This window comes from Eriocheir sinensis, chromosome 2 (genome assembly GCF_024679095.1).
Source record: "Eriocheir sinensis breed Jianghai 21 chromosome 2, ASM2467909v1, whole genome shotgun sequence".
Classification (NCBI taxonomy): domain Eukaryota; kingdom Metazoa; phylum Arthropoda; class Malacostraca; order Decapoda; family Varunidae; genus Eriocheir; species Eriocheir sinensis.
The window spans coordinates 13,396,598-13,418,941 of NC_066510.1; the positions used below are offsets into that span (position 1 = coordinate 13,396,598).

Consider the following 22,344-nt stretch of genomic DNA (forward strand, 5'->3'; position numbering starts at 1 on the left):
TCGTAGGTCTCTCTTACCACAACACAACCTCCTCAACAGTATATTTGTCTTCCTCTTGTCTATCTCCCCTGCGCTTCCATGTCCATTACTCCTATGCATGTAATATTTGAGGGCGAGGGGGAGGTGCTTGTTGTTATCAGACTTTGGTCCGTATTATTAGACCCTACGAAACCTCAGTACATCGGTTTCAATAGGCTCTCGCAGAAGTTGTCGGAGTTTCCTTGGGTGGCTTCATGACCCGGGCGGTAGGTTTGCGAGGCTTCCCCGCAAGGAACGGGAAAAAGCACTCATGACAACCCGACGTAACTCCTCTCTGGACTTAAAAACAAAAACAAATTCCAGACGTTTGATATTACGACTGTTAACTCCTTGCCGTGCAGACACTCTTCGTATACATGCATTTGTTCTTATTGCACTGTCATTTCTAAAGCATGAACGAGGGAGAGAAAGAAAGATAGATGGATATAGATAGATAGATAGATAGATAGATAGATAGATAGATAGATAGATAAAAGGGGAAAGAGGGGGAGGGGAGGAGGAAGGGGAGAGCTCAGTGGATAGGTGATAAGGTGTGGTCGACAGGTTAATGAATATTCGTAAGCAGGTGATGCGGGCCGGTCGGGGCGTGGCCGCTGAACTCTGCTATTTGCTGTATATACATTACGTCATTATACAGGTCTTCCCTTATTACAGTTTCTCTCTCATTATCTATTCATCTCTTTCCATCTATCTTTCTATCTAACTATATCTCACTCTAGTTTTCTCTCTTCTTTTCATTCATCCTTTCTTTTTTTGTTTCTATCTTTCCCTATTCCAGTTTCTCTCACTATCTATCTATCTCTATCCATCTATCTATCTAATTGTATCTCACTCTAGTTTTCTCTTTCTTTCTCTAATTCATTCCTTCTTTTTTTTCCATCTTTCTATCTATCTTTCTCCCTCCTCACAGATGCTGGCGTAGTTTTCTTCCTTTTTTTTCATTTATTCTTTCTTTTTTTTCTTTCCATCTATATGTATCAATCTATAACTCCCCTCAGATGCTGGCGAGGCGAGGCGCGGGCATGGTGGTGGTGGTGGGCGTGCTGGCGTGGCTAGGCGTGGGCGGCGATGGTGTGCTGGCCGGCACTGCCCGTTCCTCCGACCCCAAGGCTGAAGGGCTCATGTCGGAGGTGCAGCTGGACCCCAACCTGCCCCAGCTCCCCCTCGGCTACCCCGATACGGTATTGCTGACGATGATGATGATTATAGTGGTGGTGGTGGTGGTGGTGGTCATAGTAGTAGGAGAAGGAGGAAGAGGAGGAGGAGGAGGAAGAGGGGGGTGGTTAATAAAGATAATAATGATGCTGGTGATAATATTAATAACGATAGTAATAATATCGATGTTTCTCACCAGATGCAGTCAGACATTCCTGGACCTCCACTGAGCCCGGACGATTTCAAGAAGGGGAAGGTGATGGGTGAGTGAGAGGAAAGGGAAGAGGAGGAAGGGGAGGGAGAGAAAGAAAGAAAACATATGATGAAGACAATAGGTAGTGGATATTCTTATTTCATATACCTCCGTCTTTATTCCGTCCTTCATTTTTCCCTCTCTACCACCTCTGCTAGCACCTATCCTTTCTATGCCTCCATCTTCATTCATTCCTTCATTCATTTATTTTCCACTCTCTACCGCCTTTGCTAACACCAATCCTCTTTTTCCATGCCTCATCTTCATTCATTCTTTCATGCATTTCCTCTCTACCACCTCTGTTAACACCAATTCTTTTTCCGTGCCTTATTTCCATTCCTTCTTTCATTTTTCCCTCTCTACCACCTCTGCTAGCACCTATCCTTTCTATGCCTCCATCTTCATTCATTCCTTCATTCATTTATTTTCTACTCTCTACCGCCTCTTCTAACACCAATTCTTTTTTTTTCATGCCTCATCTTCATTCATTCTTTCATTCGTTTCCTCTCTACCACCTCTGCTAACACATATCCTTCTTTCCATGCCTCATCTTCATTCATTCATTCCTTCATTTTCCACTCTCTACCATGCACCTCTACCGACACCAATCGTTTCTATGCCTCCATCTTCATTTCTTACTTCACTTTTCCCTCTCTATGCTAACACCTATCCTTTCTATGCCTCTATCTTATTCGTTCATTCATTCATTTATTTTTTTCTCTACCACCTCTGCTAACACCTAACCTATCTTCTTTGTCTCGTCTCCATTCCTCTCTTCATTTGTTTCCTGTCTACCACCTCTACTAACACTTATCCTTCTTTCCATGCCTCGTCTTCTTCGTTCCTTCATTCATTTATTTCCTCTCTGCCACCTCTGCTAACACCTAACCCACCTTCTATGACTCCTCCGTTCCATCCTCCATTTTCTCTCTCTACCACTTCTTCTAACATCAATCCTTCCATCTGCCCCCAAACACATTCATTCCTCCAATCATTTATTTCTCCTTTATCACCTCTAATAACAATCCTTCCTTCTGCTCCTCATCTCCTTCACTCCCTCCTTCAGAGCACAAGGACTGGGACCCAACAAGCACCAGTGACCCCATCGAGCTGGCGGGACTCTTCCAGGGAGACATAATTCTGCCCTCCGTCAGCGAATACTTCAGTGTCATCAACGTACGTGAGGGATAAGGGGGGAGGGGTTGACCGTGACTGACTGTGTGGGTGTGTAACTTGGCTGGTTAGGTTAGGTTAGGTTAGGTTAGGTTAGGTTAGGTCTTAAGTTGGGCAAATTGGATTGAGTTCTGTTACGGGGGTGATTGGTTTAGGTTAGGTTAGGTTAGGTTAGGTTAGGTTAGGTCTTAAGTTGGGCAAATTGGATGGAGTTCTGTTACGGGGGTGATTGGTTTAGGTTGCATTATTTCGTTTTGAATGTTTGGTTAGGTATTGTGGTGGTTGATTTGTTTGTTGACTGATAGAACGAGGTATATTGATGGTCTGATAGGTACGTAACTTTTCACATACGCTGCAACTCTTTTCATCAATCCAACAAAATTTCCCTCGTTTCATATTTTTCCTATTAATAAACTTCACTTGTTCTCCTTGCAACTTTCCCATTCATCTCACATGCTGTCCTCCTCCCTTTTTTTTCATAGATTCCGCATTTGTTTCCTTCTAGCTAATCCTGCCTTCGGTTTTCTTTTAGTTTTATGTATTCCCTGTTAATTTCACTTCTTTTCCTCGTAAGTTTCCTATTCATCTTCCAAACTGGCCTCTCAACTTGCCCCCTCCTTGATTTTCTCTCTCTCTCTCTCTCTCTCTCTCTCTCTCTCTCTCTCTCTCTCTCTCTCTCTCTCTCTCCCCCCCCACCCACCCCCCACACACAGCTTCCTGATAGTTCCTAAATTTTCCTCTTAACTCCGCGTGTCTTTCGATTCCCGTGTTTCTGGTGTTCCCCGTGCAGCCCGCCGACGCCCCCCAGGCCAGGAACGCTATCAAGGACATGACGCAGCGCTGGCCGAACGGTGTCATCCCCTACGTCATCTCGTCCTCCTACAGTACGTCGAGAAGGAGGAGGAGGAGGAGGAGGAGGAGGAGGATTGGTAGTTGTAGCAGCAGAGGGTGTAAGAGGGACGAGAATAATAGAAAGAAGGAGGTGAAGGAGCAACAGAAAGAGAAGCTAACAATGATATTTTTTTAGTAATAGTGAATTCGATAGATAAGTTACTAAATAGATAGATATAAAAAGAGACAGATAAATAGAAATAGATGGTTACAAGATAATGATTGATGCCTCTCTGTTCCCCCCTCTTCCTTCCTTCCTCTTCCTCTTCCTCCTCCTCCTCCTCCCCACCCCAGACAAGCAGGAGCGGGGCATCATCGCCATGGCCATGAACAACTACCACGTCCAGACTTGCATCCGCTTCGTCCCCCGCACCGTCGAGAGAGACTACATCCACATCATCAAGGGCGACGGGTGTGTGTGTGTGTGTGTGTGTGGGTGGGTGGGTGGGTGTGTCATCTTCAGTCCTCCTTATTTTATTGGTGCTTATACATATAGTTCGGTTCTTTACTCGCTCCTCGGCTAATCTTTCTTTCTTTTTTCCTCTGATATTCTCATGTATTTATCTCTTTTCCTCTCTTTTTACTTCCTCCATCCCTCCCTATGACCAATTTTACCTCCCTCCGCCTAGTTTAATCTCCTCACATTAGTTATACATCCCCTACCTCTCCCTCTCTTTAGTATCCCTCCCGTAATCCCTCTTCCTCCCTCCAGCTAGTTTTACCTCCTTCCATCTCTCCCTCCCACTAGTTTTCCCTCCCTTCACCCCTCTTTACCCTTCCTCCCATCAGTCTTTCCTCTTTTCATCGCTCCAGCCAACTACCGATCACCATATCCCGTTTTTTATTCATGCCTCCCTCTCTCTCTCTCCCACCTCCTTCAGTTGCTCTAGCGCCGTGGGTCGGGCAGGTGGGGCACAGGCGCTGTCCCTGGGTCCCGGGTGCCTGTACGTAGGTATTGTGATGCACGAGTGTATGCACGCGGCGGGCTTCTGGCACGAACAGTCACGCTCAGACCGGGACCAGTTCATCACCATCAACACCCCCAACATCCAGACTGGCATGGACTACAACTTCAAGAAATACTCCTGGGACATCATCCAGAGCCTCGGGGTGGAGTATGACCTGGGTGAGTGGCGGTGGAGGGGGGGAAGGAGGAGGTAGTCACGGTGGTGGCGTAGGGCAGGGAGCATATGGAAGAAATGAGATATAAAGAAAGAGTTGCTTATGATGGTGCGATGGAGGAGCTAGTGAGTGAATGGAAAGTAATGGAGTAGTAGACGCCGTTCTTGTTCTATCCACTCCACCCCCACCCCCACACACACGTTCTCCCTTACTCCCTCACTCAGAACCTAAGCCCTCCCCCCCCTCCCCCCCACACACACACACACACAAACACATCTACTCTCTCTCAAACCCCCTTACGCACTCCCTTCTTTACACACACGCACATCTCGTTCATACTCTCACACACACACACTCATTTTCTCAGCCCCCACTCTCCCTTCCTCACCCTCACACACTCCCTCACACACTCCCTTCATTTCCTCAGTATCACTTTCTCCCTCACACTCCCTCTCCGTTCCCAGGCTCGGTGATGCACTACGGACCATACGCCTTCGCCAAGGACCGCACGAAGCCAACTATTATACCCAGGGTCAAAGGGGCCGAGATAGGACAGCGCCGGGCCTTTTCCGCCGTGAGTAGCACCCTGAGTAATAGTGTAGTAGTAATAGTAGTAGTAGTAGTAATAGTAGTAGTAGTAGTAATAGTAGTAGTAGTAGACGCTGCCTCACTCACCCTCTTTGCCTCTCGTAAACAGAAAGACATCGAGAAGCTCCAGAATCTGTACAACTGCGCCAATACGACTATGACGAGTGGTGTGACAGAGGCGCCGCTGCCCACTATGCCCGTAGGTGAGTGTGGCAGAGAGAGAGAGAGAGAGAGAGAGAATTTCACATTATTATAGCGCGTTTCTTTTCCCACCCCCCTCTTCCTTGCCTCCACACTTCCTCGTCACCCCCCTCTCTCACTCTTTACCCACGCTTCCTCTTCCTCCCCCCCACCCTCTCTCTCACTACTGACCCGTCCTTCCTTTCCCCTTCTCCCACAGACCAGTGTCAGGACAACAACGAGCACTGCGCCACTTGGGCCAACATGGGCGAGTGTCAGAAGAACCCCACTTGGATGGACGTCAACTGCCAAAAGTCCTGCAAGAAGTGTGGTGAGTCGCAGTGGTAGTAATAGTAGTAGTAATAGTAGTAGTAGTAGTGGTAGTAGTAGTAGTAGTAGTAGTAGTAGGTTTGAAGTGTGATATTACGTTTCCCCTTGCATATGTAAACAGAGATCCTTTTGCAAATCACACACACACACGCACACACACCTCCTCCTCCTCCTCCTCCTCTTCAGACCCATCCTACCTCACCCTCTCCTTCCTCCCTCCTTCTTCGCGCCCTCCCTCTCTCACTCCTTCACCTGTGCCCTCCCCAGGTGTGCCCTGCGCGGACAACAGCGAGCACTGCGCATACTGGACGTCAATGGGCGAGTGCACGATTAACGGGGAGTACATGAGCCGCTTCTGCCGAAAGTCCTGCGGCGTGTGTCACTCAGCTGGTAAGTGGAAGGAAGGAGGGCGAGAGGGAGATGAGACGGGGCGTGCAGGAGAGTTAGATGTTGACAGTGGTAGCACGCACGGGGTGATCGTATTGTTATTAGCAGTCTGAAATAGTAGTTTGTGATAATAGCTTTTTTAATATTGTGCTGTTTCTTCTAGTGGTAGTTAGTTTCATTTCTATTACTACTGCTGCCGTTAGTTGCATTTTTTTCAGTAATCTAGTTGGTGGATGCATGAAAGTAAGTTAATATTGCCAGTAGTAGCAGTTTCAATAATAGTTGATGGTTTATGGTGATCAGCTTTTTCCAATGGTAGCTCAGTAGTCTAGTCCATGATAATCATTTAAGAATAGGTTAGTAATATCCAGAAGTAGCAGTTTGTCAGTCAGTTAATGTTTCATGGTAATATGCTGCTTCTAGTGGTAGTTCACGTTTCCTTTCAATTACTTGGTCTTTATCAATAGTCTCGTCAGGTTGTTGTGTTAAGAGAACAAGTGAGTTGGTATTGCCTGAAGCAGTGTGTGAGTAATGGTAGTTGATGGTTTGTGGTGATATGCTTCATTTAGTGGTAGTTCACGTTGCCCCCCAGTTACTTGGTACTTTTTCAGTAGTCTGGTTGTTGCGCGTGAGAATAAGTATCCAGTAGCAGTTTGTCAGTAATGGTAGTTGATTTTTTTTTTATATATATATGATACTTTCAGTGGTAGTTCATATTCATATATTACTGCTGCTCCTGCTAGTTTTTTTTTTTTTTTATCTGTAGTATATAGTTGTTCTTCCATTAGTGAAGTTACGAATATCATTCATCTCAGTACGATAGCTCTTGTTGCCCTTCTAGTAGTGTTATATTTTTATTGGTAGTCTTACTGTTGTAGTTTGTGGTTGGGGGGTGATCATGCTAGTTCATTAGTGAAGTTATTATTTATCTCAGTAGGGTAGCTCTTATTGACACCCTTCTAGTTTCAGAGTTGTAGTGTGTGGTGGCATTAGTGATGTAGTTATAGTCCAGCTGTTGTTTGTAGCTGTGGTTGTTCCTCCCTCCGAGTGGTCTAGTCATGTATCAGATATCCGCATCCGCGGAACATCCGCATATTTTTCACATCCGCATCCGCAACTTTCAAAAATGAAACATCTGCATTCGCAATTTTCAAAAATGAAACATCCGCATCCGCATCCGTGATGAAATAAATATCCGCATCCGCATCAAACACAAAGAGGATGTGGCGGATATACTTTAAACATTACAGAGTCACAGACTCAGTGCCGAGTGCAGACTACTGAGTACAGAGTTTACGAAATTGAAGAAAATTAATTAATGCATCTTTACTTAATTATCTTCTAAAATGACACCTTGTAGGCTATTCATTTTCGTTCAAATTTATCCAAACTAATGTGTCAAAAGTTTTGCGGAAGGGTAGTAAGAAGGAGATAATTTTACATAGTAATTATGTAGAATGTATGTTTCATGTAAATTTGTAAAAGTATGTATGTGTGTATTGTGAAATAGTACTGTATAAACTATATGTAACATTGCGTAAGTATGAATGGAAGCAGTCTGCCTGGCAAGGAGAGAGAGAGAGAGAGAGAGAGAGAGAGAGAGAGAGAGAGAGAGATTGTGTTTGTGGCTGACAGAGGTGGGCACCCGCTATTATTTTTTGTTAGTCCGCAATTCACAATCCCGCTATCTTTGTTGAGTATTCCGATAATCGCTAATCCGCAAATTTTCCTTCTTCGCCGGTCAGCTATCGCAAATCCGCTAATGCTAACGCTAATATTTTTTTAGCCCACTAATGAAGTCCGCAACAGTCCGCCAACCATTTTTTAGCCCGCTAACTCTTTATTGGTAGTTGAAAACATAATTTTCGATAAAATTATCTTACAATCTATATATTTATTTATTATATAAGTAAATAAATATATATATATATATATATATATATATATATATATATATATATATATATATATATATATATATATATATATATATATAACAAGTTTTGAAACAGCAAAATACAAAATCCTCCCTCTGGCACAGCCACTTCCCCTTCAAGAGATGCATGTTTCCATTGACAAGCACCAGCTTCTCAAAGTTATCATGAGTCAGGGATGACCTCTTGGGATTGAGGACGTCAGAGCCCAAGCTGAACAATTTCTCCACAGCTGCGGAAGAGGGGACAGGGGTGTTGTACTTGAAGTGAAATCAAGGACGCTTTAATAAAAAAAAAGATTTTCCGGGACAGTGCATGAAATCCGGGACATTTGCGGGACAATTTTATTTCCGGGACGACCCATTAAAATCCAAGGCTGTCCCAGAAAATCCGGGACGTCTGGCCATCCTAACCTAGAAGTTTCTCCACACTTTCATGAATATTCTTGAAGTTCCCGTAAATTTCATTGTTGGCGTTGTTTTTAATGTTTGCGTTAGTGGCCTATAATTGTGGCATTCCGCTTACTGCAAATTCGCTAATTAAAAAAAAATCGCTGACGCGGGTTCGAATCCTGGCCGCCACACTGCTGGGATTTTTCATTCACCGCCGAGTGGCCTAAGACTACCCGTGCACATGGTACCCTGAAGACCACCTATCAACTCGGACTCTAGATTACCTCTCGAAAGACAGGCTCAAGGATGAGCTCTGGGGGGCAGTATGAGCCAAAACAAGATGGTGCCACTATAATCACTCGCCTGCGCCACAACGGGCTGGGCCGACAAACAGGACCCCACCAGTGAAAAACCCTAACGATGCAATAGGGCGCGACGTAAAAAAAAAATATACAAAAATTACATGTGTTCAGGATTTGGGTAATTCACCATATACTATAAAGTGAATTACCAAAAACCTGAACACATCCGCATCCGCGAGGATGTCAAATTTCATATCCGCACCCGCATCCGCAATTTGGTAGAAACTAATATCCGCATCCGCATCTTCAAAATATGTAGGATCTCTGAAATCTGACATCCGTTACAAGTCTTGAGTGGTCACCCTTTTAGTATTAGTGCTGTAGTTGTGGTCCATAGTTGGTTATAGTCTAGCGGTTGATTGTAGTAGTAGTTGTTGTTGTTGATGATCTTCCCTCCGTGTGACCAGCTGACTACGATACCACGGTTTGCGACGACAAGAACGTTCACTGCGCAGCCTGGGCCGCCAAAGGGGACTGCCGCTCCAACCCGCAGTACATGCTCCTGTTCTGCAAGAAGGCCTGTGCCGTGTGCTGAGGCTCCAAGGGCGGCGTGCTGCGGGGGTGTTTAGGGGAAGACGAAGCTCTTTAGATATACACCACCGTTCTCTCTCTCTCTCTCTCCATCATATGTTGTAAATGGAAAAATGGGGAATTATTTGTATGGATGGAGAGAGCTCAGGGAAATAAAGGAAAAAAATAGAGAAATATTGTATGTGTTTGCATGTAGTAATGGTGGTGGTAGTAGTAGTAGTAGTAGCATGATTACTTTATTACTATTACTATCATTACAACTACTACTGGTATTATCAAGATCTTTGTTATTATTGTTATTATTATTATTATTATTATTATTATTATTATTATTATTATTATTACTATTATTACTATTATTACTGTCAGTGTCATTACCACCATTATCATCATTATCATCTGGTCACGTCAAGAGCTTTTGTTTATCTTATCATTAAATATTAGTGTTCAATATTTTCTTCTCTTATCATCGGCGTTTCAAAATCTTGAGGACTTGTTTACTAGTACGCATGATTATAAGTCTTTTGGGGCAGAGAAATTCATGGCCAGCACACGATTTATGAATTTTTAGATTATGTTCATTAGTGTTAAAAGAAGTGATCCAATCTTATACTAAGGAACTTGCTGTAACATTCTAATCAACATAATTGATCTAAGCCAATACGTGATGTGCCCAGCATGATTTTTCTGGCACATGAATGGACGAGGAGGTGCAGGGGAGGAAGAGGCAGGTCGCAGTTGAAAGGGTCGGGTCCACAGCAGGAGGAAGGGTGATGAATGGACGTGGAGGTGCTGGGGAGGAGGAAGGAGCAGGTCACAGCTGAAAGGGTCGGGTCCACAGCAGGAAGAAGGGTTGATGAATGACCGAGGAGGTGCAGGGGAGGAGGAGGAAGAGGCAGGTCACAGTTGAAAGGTGATGAATGGACGTGGAGGTGCAGGGGAGGAGGAGGAAGAGGCAGGTCACAGTTGAAAGGGTCGGGTCCACAGCAGGAAGAAGGGTGATGAATGGCCGAGGAGGTGCAGGGGAGGAGGAAGGGACAGGTCACAGTTGAAAGGGTCGGGTCCACAGCAGGAAGAAGGGTGATGAATGGCCGAGGAGGTGCAAGGGAGGAGGAAGGAGCAGGTCACAGTTGAAAGGGTCGGGTCCACAGCAGGAAGAAGGGTGATGAATGGCTGAGGAAGTGTAGGGGAGGAGGAGGAAGGGGCAGGTCACAGTTGAAAGGGTCGGGTCCACAGCAGGAAGGGTGATGAATGGACGTGGAGGTGCAGGGGAGGAGGAAGAGAGGAGGATCAGAGTTGAGGATGTTGAATTGTCTTAAAGGGGAACTTTGCAAGAAGAGACTGTTTTAGGGGGCTATAAAACAAGTCATACAGTGATCCGGTAATTATAAACATCGATAAAACTATAAAGCCAAAGGGATAAAATACATTTATTTATATATTTTCTTGATGTAGGAATGTATGTATTTACTACTCGGTCTATATTGAGTATGTTGGCCTGGGCTTTCACTATTATTATTATTATTATTATTCAGGGAAATTATTGATATAGACCCAAACAGTCCCCTTGATGAGTAGACATGGATATGAAAGTTGACAGTAATAGCAAAGTAAGAATAAAAAAGGGGGGTGAAGGAAGGTAATGAGGTAAGATCTTATTCTGGCTATGAATGGCTGCAAAAATATGTCTGCGTACAAGATTACGTTCTCGTTTAGCTGTATGCAGAGACAAATTAGAGTGGCCATTAACTTGAGCAGGATTAATGACAAAAGTGACCTGACCTGACCTGACCTGACTCCAATGCAATGCTTCCTATTGACCCAGCATAACTTCTCTTAAGACCTCGGCAAAATTCACATCACATGGTAAGAATACCTTTCTGGCAAACTGCTTCATGACACTTTATTTCCTTGGCTCACGTGATTTTAAGGCAGTTTTCGGGTCTTCATGCCTTTCGTAGTTTCAAGGCAGTTCTCGAGTCTTCACAGCTTCCATAGTTTCAAGAAAGTTCTCGAGTCTTCACGGGTTTTGTAGTGTCAGGGTAGTTCTCGAGTCTTTGTGGTTTTCATAGATTCAAGGTAGTTCTTGGGGTCTCTACTTTTCATAGTTTCAAGGTAGTTCTCGGGTCTGTACTTTTCATAGTTTCAAGGTAGTTCTCAAGTCTTCACGGTTTTTTGTAGTATCAGGGCAGTTCTTGGGTCTTTGTACTTTTCGTAGTTTCGAGGCAATGCTCGGGTTTTCATTCCTTTAGTAGTTTCAAGGCAGTGGAAATGAGTTGTATAAGAGGTGCATGTGGTGCCTCAGGATGGGATGGAGAAAGTCATGAAAGAATGTATGAGAGGTTTGGTGTGGGTGTGACAGTGAAAGGAGTGAATTGAGGAGTGGTGGAATATGTGAAGCGTAGTGCACTGAGATGGTTTGGGCACATGATGAGAACGAAGGAAAATTAATTTGTGAAGAGAGTGTATGAGGGAAGGATTGGGGGAGGGGGTGTCGGGGGTAGACCGTGTCAAGTGGATCAACATGGAGAAATGGAGACACTTCTGCTGCAACCACCCCCTGGAGGATATTAAATGCAAGGATGTTGTAAGAAGTTTTATTGACCTGAGTTTAACCATAAGGCAGTGACTGCCCCTTTACCACCTACTGCTACATAATAGAGGAGTGTAAAGGCGGCATCACACAGGGCAAATTTCTCCCAACATGTTGCTCGTTTTGGTTGGCGGTTGCGCAAAATGAACAACCACCAACAAGATTTGGCGGATTGGGAAAGATGGACAACGGTTGTGTTACCAGACTGGTTGGGAGAAATCGGGGTCAAATGACATTCGTGCTATAAGCTGTAAATGTAAATTGAAAATCAATCATCATACATATTTACTCAAATTGTCAACTCCAAAAACCAACGTACATGTGCAAGTATGTGCTTGTGATTTATTTGTCCACTGTGTAAAGTTATTTATAACACTCAATTGACTGTGCTGGTGTGCTGGGTGGAGTCTGTGCCTGGCGTGAGATAAACAAACTGTTTACAATGCAATGCAGCAGCACAATCTTCTATAACCTCAATATCCTTCCGAGTCATGGTAGAGTGGCTGGAGAGATGCTGGCGTGGTGTTTGCTGCTGGAGCGCAGCGTCAACACAACAGTTCAGGGTCAGAAGTGTGATGCACAACATGGTTGGTTGATGATATCATCAACAAAAACGAGCAATATGTTGGGAGAAATTTGCCCTGTGACGCCGCCTTAAGGCACTGACAAGCAGAGTAGCATGTTTAACAGGTAGTGTTGCAATGAATATTTACAAATGTATTAATGTGACCCCTTTCACAGTATACATAGAGACTGATATAGATGGATAGACATGCTTTTTTCTGACATCTTGTTGTTATTCATCTTTCTTTATAACCATTCCTCACAGAAATGGCTGAATGGAGAGGGAAGGGGTAGAGGAAGTCCCCCACCCACCTCCCTAGGATGAGGTGAGACTGGTAGTTTTAAATATTTACCAAAACGGGTGAGGGTATGGCAGAAGAATTAAGCATGAAAAATAACTATGAACTGCAAGAAAGAGATATTTCAGCCAATCTAGTACTGACCAAGTAGTATAAGTAGTTGCAGTGATGGTAATGTTGGTAGTTGTGGGAGTGATACAAGTAGAAAAATTATTAATGATACCTTCTCTATAATTTGGTGATATTATTTTCAGGTAAAGAAGAAAGAAGAAGAAATGGGTTTAAGTAGGGTGGTGAGGAGTAGACAAAGCCCCCCCACCTACCCACTGTTAACCCGGTAGCAGCAACGGGCCAAATTTGTGGCTTTACCGTGTAGCAGCGACGGCCCAAATTTGTGCCATGATATAAACCCCCAAAAACAGAGGATACATAATCTGATCAGAAATGCTTTGAAATATATTTTTAAATGGTTTGTGTGAGGTGTGATTTTTTCTCATTTTTGTCACTTGGAGGGACCATTAAGAAACATGATCCCCGCTGCTACTGGGTTAAGAGGCGAGACGGGTGAAGAGTTTAAGACGTTTACCAAAATGGGTGAGGGTATGGCGGGCACGAGCGCTACCCATTCATGTATCAGTGACGTGGGAAAGAAGAGATATTGCAGTGGATCTACTACTACCCAAAGAACCAGATATAGCTGAAGAAACCATCTTAATATATGTGTCCCTTAGGCATGAGGAACCACATGACACTTGAATTCAAAATATTAGAAGGAAGAGAAGAACAGAGAGATGGACTTGACAAAATTGGAGGAAGATTCAACAAGAGGATGAGTGATGTTAGTGGTTTTGTGAAATTCTTTAAGGAAGCAGACTGGAGCATATTTGATGAGACCAGCAATGTACAAGAAAGAGACATGTTTTCTAAAAATGTACAAAGGAGTGGAAAAAATGTGCTAAGGGTAAAGCCATATGTAGTAGTGGTGGTGGTAGTCATGATGGTGGTAGAAAGAATATTATTAATGATACCTTCTCTAAAATCTGGTGATATTTTCAGTTAAAGATGATGAACTACAAGGAGAGGATGAAGATGAAGGAAGATGATAATGACGAGGAGGGAACAAGACAAAAGATGAAGAGGGAAGAAGACAAAAGATGAAGAAGGGAGGAAGACAAAGGACGAGGAGGAGGTAGGAAGACGAAGGACGAGGAGGAGGGAGGAAGACGAAGGACGAGGAGGAGGGAGGAAGACAAAGGACGAGGAGGAGGGAGGAAGATGAAGGACGAGGAGGAGGGAGGAAGACGAAGGACGAGGAGGAGGGAGGAAGACAAAGGACGAGGAGGAGGGAGGAAGACAAAGGACGAGGAGGAGGGAGGAAGACAAAGGACAAGGAGGAGGGAGGAAGAGGAGGAGGGGAGGAGATGAAAGAGGAAGACTGGCTCCAGTTGGTGGGGTGTATTCTCTGTCATATGTCACCCAGCAAACATATTTATTTACATAGCTCAACTGTTACATAAAATCTCTCTCTCTCTCTCTCTCTCTCTCTCTCTCTCTCTCTCTCTCTCTCTCTCTCTCTCTCTCTCTCTCTCTCTCTCTCTCTCTCTCTCTCTCTCTCTCTCTCTCTCTCTCTCTCTCTCTCTCTCTCTCTCTCACAGGCCCCACAGGATGTCCCCCCACAGGAAGTTGACAAACCCCCCAGCCACACACACTCACACATTATTATTATTACAGTTTTCATTCATTACATCAACACTTCATTGACTTCCCATCGATTCTCAATTATTAGAATAGCCATTCCTTTCAGAGCCCAGAGGATGCCTTTGGACAGGCTTCCCCGAGCCACACAAGTAAGCAAGACAGGATGGTCGCTTCTGTCTTGAGAGGTCATGTTCACACCCTAGCCGAGATAGGCAGCAGTGATAGGCTGTGACTGTTGTGCTGGAAAAAAAAAAAAGTTATGTATGCTTATTAAGTGTCACAGACAAATTACAAGTATCCAACTATCTTTTCACTGTCATCTTCATCTATATGTTTGCCTAATGTAAATAATAATAAAATATATACTGAGGAAATGAGGTATAACTTTGTCCATCTGTAATAATAATAACAAATGATGAAACGAGAGTGAGAATAGTATGAAATGGTAAGGGGGGAAATCTAATCAGTTGATGGAGGAAGCAACAAACAGCTGTATGGAGGATTTTCCCCTTCCTCCCTTGAACACGGTAACTACAACTTTAGAAAGGCATTCTCGGTACAGAGTAACTTGGCACGGTAACTCCAACATTCTTCAGAAAGTTGGATTTACCGTGCTCACCAAGGAAGGAAGGGAAAAATCTTCCACACAACTGTGTGGCGGCACCACCATCAACCGATTATAAGAAGCCTTAGAGTGGTGCATCTTACCCTTTATAAGATCTTAGATAATAACAATACACACACACACACACACACACACATGTTGGGTGAAGGAGTCAGTCATGAGTACCCCTTAGGAAAGAGCAACCATGAACTATTGGAGATGAAAACTTTGGAAGGATGTGAATATCGAGAAGAAGCTTATAAAGAAAAAAGGAAAAACTATGCTTAGGCAGATTACGTTGTACTCAAGACTTTCTTCATGGGGTAGACTGGACTGATATGAAGAGGAGTACCAATATTCAAGAAAAATATGACACTTTTATGAATATTTACAACATAGGAATAGAGATATATTCCTAAAGGAGAGAAAACATGGTTTGGATGGAGGTGTGAGACAGCAAAAAGAAATAGAAATAAGGCATGGAGGAATTTAAAGAAAAGACCAAATAAGAACAACAGGGACAAATATAAAAAAACAAGAAATGATTATGTGAAAATAAGGAGAGAGGAGGAAGACAAATTTGAAAGGAGAATAGTTTTTAATTGTAAAGAAGAACCAATAATGTTTTATAAATTTATAAACAGGAAGTTAAAAAGAAATGAAGGAGTGGAAAGGCTAAAAGAAAAAATATATTCTATGAAAAGGACAAAGTTATTGCAGAAATATTACATAAAAAATTTCCATAAAGTGTTTACGGAAGAAACCGACTCTGACTGGGGTCTCAAAAATTGGAATGTGGGGAAACTGAATCATGTAAAGGTTGATAAAGGAGAACTGATACAGTTGATGAAAACCTTAGATGGAAGGAAAGCTACAGGACCGAATGGAATCTTGGGACAAGTGCTAAAAGTGTAGAAACTAATTATTGGAGCCATTTTATGACATAATAACATGCTCTATAAATACAGGAAAGGTGCCCTTAGAACGGAGAAGAGCGAACATTGTACCAATTTATAAAAGTGAAGATAAAACTGAACCACTAAATTACAGACCAGTTTCTTTGACATGTGTAATGTACAAGATTTGTGAAAGTATAATAAAAAACAATGGGTCAAACATTTAGAAAAGGAAAACATGATAAATGAAGGACAGTTTGGAATTAGAAAAGGGAAATCATGTGTCACTAACTTGCTCTGTTTCTACTCAAGAGCAACAGACATGGTGCAGAGAGAGAAGGGTGGGCTGGCTGTGTATATCTCAATTTGAAAAAAGCTTTTGACAAGGTTCTGCACAAAAGGTTAATCTGGAAACTACAGCAGTGGGGAGGAATGGGCAGAAGGATTACTTAATGGGAAGAGAAATTAGGACAGTGATTAAAGAGGAGAAATCAAATTAGAGAGTGGAGTTCCCCAAGGCTCAGTTCTGGCACCAATAATGTTCATAATATATATAAACGATATGGCAAAGGGTATAAAAAGTTATATGAGCCTTTTTGCAGATGTTGCAAAGTTAATAAGGAAAGTGAGGACAGAGGAAGATTGTGAGGAGCTGCAAAAAGACCTGGACAAGGTATATAGATGGAGCCAGTTATGGGAGATGGAATTTAATGCAAACAAGTGCCATGTTATAGAAAAGGGGAAAAGTAAAAAAAGACCAAGGAAAACATACAGGATGGGAGAAGAAAACCTAAAGGTGGTAAATGAAGAAAAAGACTTGGGAGTAACGATGCAAGACACACTATCCCCAAAAAAACACATAAACAAGTTGTTTGGAGAAACCTACAGGATGATGCAAAATGTAAGGGTATCATTCAATTTTATGGATAAACAAATGATGAAGAAAATAATAACATTAATGATAAGACCAAAGCTTGAATATGCTGCAGTTGTGTGGTTGCCTCACAAAAAGAATAATATCAGAAAGTTGGAAAGGATACAGAGAATTGCAATTAAAATGGTCCCAGAACTCTTGAGTATGACGTATGAAGACAGACTGAAGGAGATGGACTTGATGACACTGGAACAAAGAAGGGAAAGAGGAGGTCTGATCACACTGTATAAGTTGGTAAATAAGTCTGATGAGGTGGACAGAGATGATCCCTTCTTAACTGTGAGAATGCAGGGGCTGAGAGGACATAGGAAGAAACTTAATAAAGGAACCTGTTTCAGAGAGTTGAAAAAGTACAGTGTTCCACATAGAAGTGTTAACACATGGAACAGCTTGCAAGAAGAGGTGGTGGAGGTGAACAGTGTCCAACAATTGAAGAAAAGGCTGGATAAATGTAGATATGGAGATGGGACTATTAGAGTTTAGCTCAGGCCTGGTAGACTACAAATAGGTAAATACACACACACACACACACACACACACACACACACACACACACACACACACACACACACACACTAAAGGCAAATGTCCAATATAATCTCACACACATAAAATTTCCATCAGGTAAAATAAATTAAGGACATGAGAGAGAGAGAGCAATGTGAATGCAAGTATTATGTACAAATGGTTAATACAGCGCAAGAGAGAGGTAACACACAAACAAACCACTTCTCTCTCTCTCATGCACTAAACTACTTACTCCTCTCTCCCTCTTTATCTCCCTTTCTCTCTCACCTCCAAATCCTCCTCCTTTTCCTCCTCTTTCACGATAAAGATACAGTATTACACCTGAGGCACTTTCTTTCAGTGGTTTTCTTCCTCCACAATGAGGGAGAGCTTGCGGGGCATTAAGTGAGAAAGAAAGTGATCCATTGGGAAGGAAGCAGCTCTCTTTTGAGGGGGAGGAGAACGTAAGGTGTACCCCTCAGTTCCCTCCGACCAACCCCTTCCCAAGTTAGCCCTCGCCGCTCCCCTTCTCCACCCCAAAGCATATCCAACTTCTCTTTTTTCCCTTTCTCTTTCATCTGTTCTTCTTCCTCCTCTTTCCCTCCTTTCTTCTAATGATCTCCTTTTCACTTCTTTAACTCCATCCTCCCTCTGCTTTCCACCATATCCTCCTCGCCTTCCTTCACTTTCTTCATCTCTTCCTCCTCCTCCTGTACTTTCTTCCCTCACGTGTTCTATCCCTCCCACAGCTCCCTCCAACTCACTCACTGACAGTATTACTCCATCCTCCTCTCCTTTTCTTCTTCTTCCTACTCCTACTGGTTCCTTATATCCTTCTTCTCTTCTTCCTGTTTCTCCTTCTCGTAGTAACCCGTACAGTCCCTCTATTCCTCCTGTTCTCCCATATCTTCCTTGTTCATCTCCTCTTCCCATCATTCTATATACCTTCTCTAGCCCCTCTATCCTCCCATATCCTTCTAGTCCCCTTCCAACAACACCATACAGCCCTTCTATTCCCCCTATCTGTCCATATGCCTCCTCCATCCCTCTTCTTCCTACCCTCTCGGACTGTAAAATGTAGGTAGGTCCCTCTAGAATGTACTCCACCTCCTCCTCTTTCTTTCCCTCCCTCCTCTTCCTCTTGCCATCCACTTCCTCCTCCTCATCATCCTCCTCCTCTTCCTGTAGCCTATACGTTCCTACTTCCAACACATCCTTCTTAGATGCCTCCTGAAGAATGTAAGTCCCCTTCCTCGGTGGTTTCCATTTTGCCGGCATCCTATTTTCTCCTGTCCCTTCTCCTTCCGTCTCCTTATCTTCCTTATTCCTCGCATCCTTGAACTCAGAGGCAAAGAGATCATCCTCATTATCCTCTTCTTCCTCCTCACCGTCATCATCTTCAATTAAAACAAAGCGCCGCAGACCAGGGCTCCCATCAAAGTATCCAATCCCTTTAGCCAGCACCTGATTCTCCTCCTGATCTTTTTTATCACAGGCAAACAGAGATGACCAGGCCTCTAGAAGTTGTTTTCCCCTGACTGTCCGGGTCATCCAGTACAGGACCGTCACTGCCACGAGCCACGCCACAGTCATGGACACCACCGCTATGAAGTGCGGAGATGATACCCACTTGCCTGTCTTGGGGAGAGTTGTGGTGGTGTTGGTGATGTGGGTGACAGTGCTGGGAAGGGAAGGGGAATGACTAGGGAAGGGTGCTGGATGGGAAAACAGAGGGATTTGCATATCCCTCTCAAACTGGGTGGAGAGAAAACATGGGATTTGTATTGCTCTCTTAAACTACCTCTATTATCTACAGCAAACAATATTTCAGTGAACGAAGTAAGACGCAGTATTTCATGTATTCGATTTCAGTCACCAGAAATAAAAATCTAAACGAGATGATTGGTTTTCATACTCACATGCAGGAGACGAGCAGGAGGAGGAGGAGGACAAGGGAGGAGGAGTGGGAACAACTGGATGAGGCGTCGTAGTAGTAGTAGTAGTAGTAGTAGTAGCAGTGTTCGTATTCTTGGTAGTAACAGCAGCAGTAGTAGCAGTGTTCATATTCTTGGTAGTAGTAGTAGTAGTAGTAGAAGCAGCAGTGTTCGTATTCTTGGTAGCAGCAACAGTAGTGGTGAATGCAGGAGTGACTTGGCTGTCGGTGCTCTCTTTTATGTCCACTTTTTCTCCCCTCACAGGCATGGTGGGCTGCTGTAGGAGTGGCCTTGGGAGAGAATGGTCCCTCTTCAATAAGTCTGAGCCATCCCCTCTATCTATATCCCTCCACATCACGTTATTCAGTCTTAAGAGTGGGACAACATCCACTTCTCGTCCTTTGTCTTGATCCAATAGTCTCGCTCTTTTACCAACGTTTTCTCCTTCATTTACTGTCTGCTCTCTCTGTCTTCCTGCCGAGTTGATATTGTGGATGGTAGCGAGTGGAGGGACAGAGGAAAGGCACACAGAGAGAAGGAGGGAAGAAAGGAGGAGCCAAATGGCCACATGAGTTTGTTGAGTCATCTTTTTCTGAAACACAAGATTAATGTTTGAGAGAGGAGGGAGGCATATTCATCCATCAACAGAGTATGATTTTGATTCAACACAAGTTTATTGAAGATCATAGATTGATCACAAAATCCTAATTTAAGACGACATTAACGATATTGCATAAATCTTCTCTATTGAATGTGATATAAATTTGCCATTACTTGTCAGCTCAACACTACTGTTCTTCGAGTTATGCCAAGCCTTGCCTTGCTCCCTGCCAAAAGTGGAGGAGAGTAATAAAGTAGAGAAATTGCAATGAGAAAAACAAAAGTAGAATACAGGGGGTCCTCCTCAGGTTACGACGTCCTCAACCTACGATGTTTTGAGGTTACGACACACCCATTAATAGGCGCACCTAACATCACCGTAGCCGATGCAGGATTCAGTACATTTCCTAACTAGCAGGAGGTAATGTTATAACTGTACTTCGTAAAGAATCCTTATAACCAAAAACTAACTAAAATTATGAGTATTCTTTTTCATGAACACAACATTGAATAAACAACAGAACAATAATATGAAAATACGAATAGCCACCGTTGCCAGAGTGTCGTACTCAGAGCATAGTATTTACCTGTTTCTGACGCCTAACTATTCCCTAGAGACATCAGAATCTAACTCTTTTAACGCCAACTATAAATTAGTTTCCTTATTGGAACCCAGAAGACAGTTTGGGGTAGGAAGTCGGGAAATATAATCGGCTGAGTACAACAATCTGGCAACGTTGAATCTGTAGCTCCGTGGCCAGGAGGCAGCGCGCACCCCATTTTGCGCGTGTCAGATACCTGAATTAGCATATTTTTACTGCGCAAAGCAGGTGATGTCACTTATTGTGACTTCATGAGCTTTCATATTTATCTATTTGTGTATATTTCATGGAGGCAAAAACTTACATTACCTGTTTCATTTTTTGCTAGTGACCCGAATTGGTGCCTGTTTATCACAATAGAATTTCACTCAAACAAGTGAATCAGACACCACAGAAATATTACCAGTGTGTGTATGAATGAATACAAAGATAAGCACACACTTTGATTTAACTCTAGGATGTCTCGTGGATCATTAATAAATAAAAACAAAATATCTGGATAGGCCACTCTTTAGCCCATTACCAGCTATGGCTGCCAAAAAAGTCCCTCTGCCAAGTTTGTACCCCCCCATTTGGGGATTGTTAGGTATGCCTATTATTAAAAAATCCTTGTTTCATCTTATGACATTTGTGTTGTAATTACAAACTTCACGTGTGAAGTAGTTCACGACCGCAGCGTAAGAATACGTCGTCACGCAGCATTTGGCCGAGGAAGAAGACAAGCTCAGTTCCCACTGTATGCCATTTTGATTTGTGCTTTCACTCTCTTTGGTCTGTGTTCTTTTTTCATGACTTTTGGCCTTCATTATGTCTCCCAAGCATAAGGCAGACTCTTTTGATGGCAGTGCTTCAAAGAAAAGGAAAGCCATCACAATGGAAGTGAAATTAGACAGGAAAAAGGGAAGCTCATTTCCCACTGTATACCATTTTGATTCGTGCTTTCACTCTCTTTGGTTTGTGTTCTTTTTTCATTGACTTTTGGCCTTCATTATATCTTCCAAGAGTAATGCAGACTCTTCTGATGGCAGTCCTTCAAAGAAAAGCATAGGTGAGTGATTTAGGTGATTATCCTTCAAATAAAGGGTGTGTTTTGACTTGCATACTAAGTTGGGTTACGACGTGTCATAGGAACAGAACTCCGTTGTAAGCTGAGGACCCCCTATAGAGAATGAAAATAAAGAAAGCCCAATGAGAAAAACAGGTGACAGCAATCAGCTAGTAGTGTGTATGTACTCACCTTGTATCTTGCAAGTGATTCAAGCTCGTAAGTCCTGAGTCATAAGGCCTTGGGTTTTCACCTCGGGGTTAACATTTTGGGAGGAGAGAGACAACCCCCACCTGACACCTGCTACCCATCCACCGCTAGAAAAACAAGGGTACAGGTAAGGGTACGAGGCCCATCCATTTCAACTATCAATTCTGCCCAGGAATAAAACCCAGGATCTTTTGATTAAGAGCAGAGTAAGCTTATCACTGAACTACTGTGTTTGTGTGTGTCATTCACCCACAGTCTGATCACGAGCTGGACTCGTCATTGCCAGAATGTACCCTCCCGGCAAGAGCAAGGCTCATTCATCGATCTTTCGGTACTGCTGGAACCTTCACACACCACACACCCCACCCTCCTTGCTCAAGAGGGGGCAGTAACAGGTTCTTGTCAACGGAAAAAATCTGGGCCTGAGCAGGGCTCGAACCTCCGCCTGCCAGGCGGTGAAGCCTGGCAGCACAGAGCTTTACCACTGAGCTACAGGAGTGTTTTGTGTGTGTGTGTGTGTG

At 43.4% G+C, this 22,344-nt stretch overlaps 2 protein-coding genes across 30 annotated transcripts in view; one reads left to right on the plus strand and one right to left on the minus strand.

The window, feature by feature from the left end:
* The window catches only part of LOC126999440 (zinc metalloproteinase nas-4-like), a 15,046-nt gene extending 382 nt beyond the window's left edge, over positions 1 to 14,664 (plus strand). The window contains exons 2-14 of one of the 15 annotated variants that reach the window (XM_050862062.1): positions 1,038 to 1,220; positions 1,394 to 1,457; positions 2,514 to 2,623; positions 3,411 to 3,504; positions 3,806 to 3,923; positions 4,393 to 4,637; positions 5,098 to 5,207; positions 5,331 to 5,424; positions 5,622 to 5,732; positions 5,999 to 6,121; positions 9,214 to 10,068; positions 10,297 to 13,982; positions 14,035 to 14,128. In XM_050862062.1, coding sequence (XP_050718019.1) covers positions 1,038 to 1,220; positions 1,394 to 1,457; positions 2,514 to 2,623; positions 3,411 to 3,504; positions 3,806 to 3,923; positions 4,393 to 4,637; positions 5,098 to 5,207; positions 5,331 to 5,424; positions 5,622 to 5,732; positions 5,999 to 6,121; positions 9,214 to 9,341 — 1,380 coding nt within the window. In that variant the 3' untranslated portion in view covers positions 9,342 to 10,068; positions 10,297 to 13,982; positions 14,035 to 14,128. Of the gene's footprint in view, positions 1 to 1,037; positions 1,221 to 1,393; positions 1,458 to 2,513; positions 2,624 to 3,410; positions 3,505 to 3,805; positions 3,924 to 4,392; positions 4,638 to 5,097; positions 5,208 to 5,330; positions 5,425 to 5,621; positions 5,733 to 5,998; positions 6,122 to 9,213; positions 10,210 to 10,296 lie in introns of all 15 variants that reach the window. The other 14 variants (XM_050862072.1, XM_050862082.1, XM_050862054.1 and 11 more) reach the window with 14 other exon arrangements.
* Positions 14,665 to 16,161: 1,497 nt separating this feature from the next.
* Positions 16,162 to 22,344, minus strand: part of LOC126999513 (ABC transporter F family member 4-like) — a 30,474-nt gene continuing 24,291 nt past the window's right edge. For 4 of the 15 annotated variants that reach the window (XM_050862171.1, XM_050862188.1, XM_050862180.1 and 1 more), the window contains 3 exons: positions 21,806 to 21,930; positions 19,352 to 19,958; positions 16,162 to 19,066 (listed from right to left, as the gene is read on the minus strand). In XM_050862171.1, the coding sequence (XP_050718128.1) occupies positions 17,790 to 19,066; positions 19,352 to 19,952 (1,878 nt within the window). In that variant the 5' untranslated portion in view covers positions 19,953 to 19,958; positions 21,806 to 21,930 and the 3' untranslated portion in view covers positions 16,162 to 17,789. Of the gene's footprint in view, positions 19,188 to 19,351; positions 19,959 to 21,805; positions 21,931 to 22,344 lie in introns of those variants that run through there. The other 11 variants (XM_050862205.1, XM_050862226.1, XM_050862215.1 and 8 more) reach the window with 6 other exon arrangements.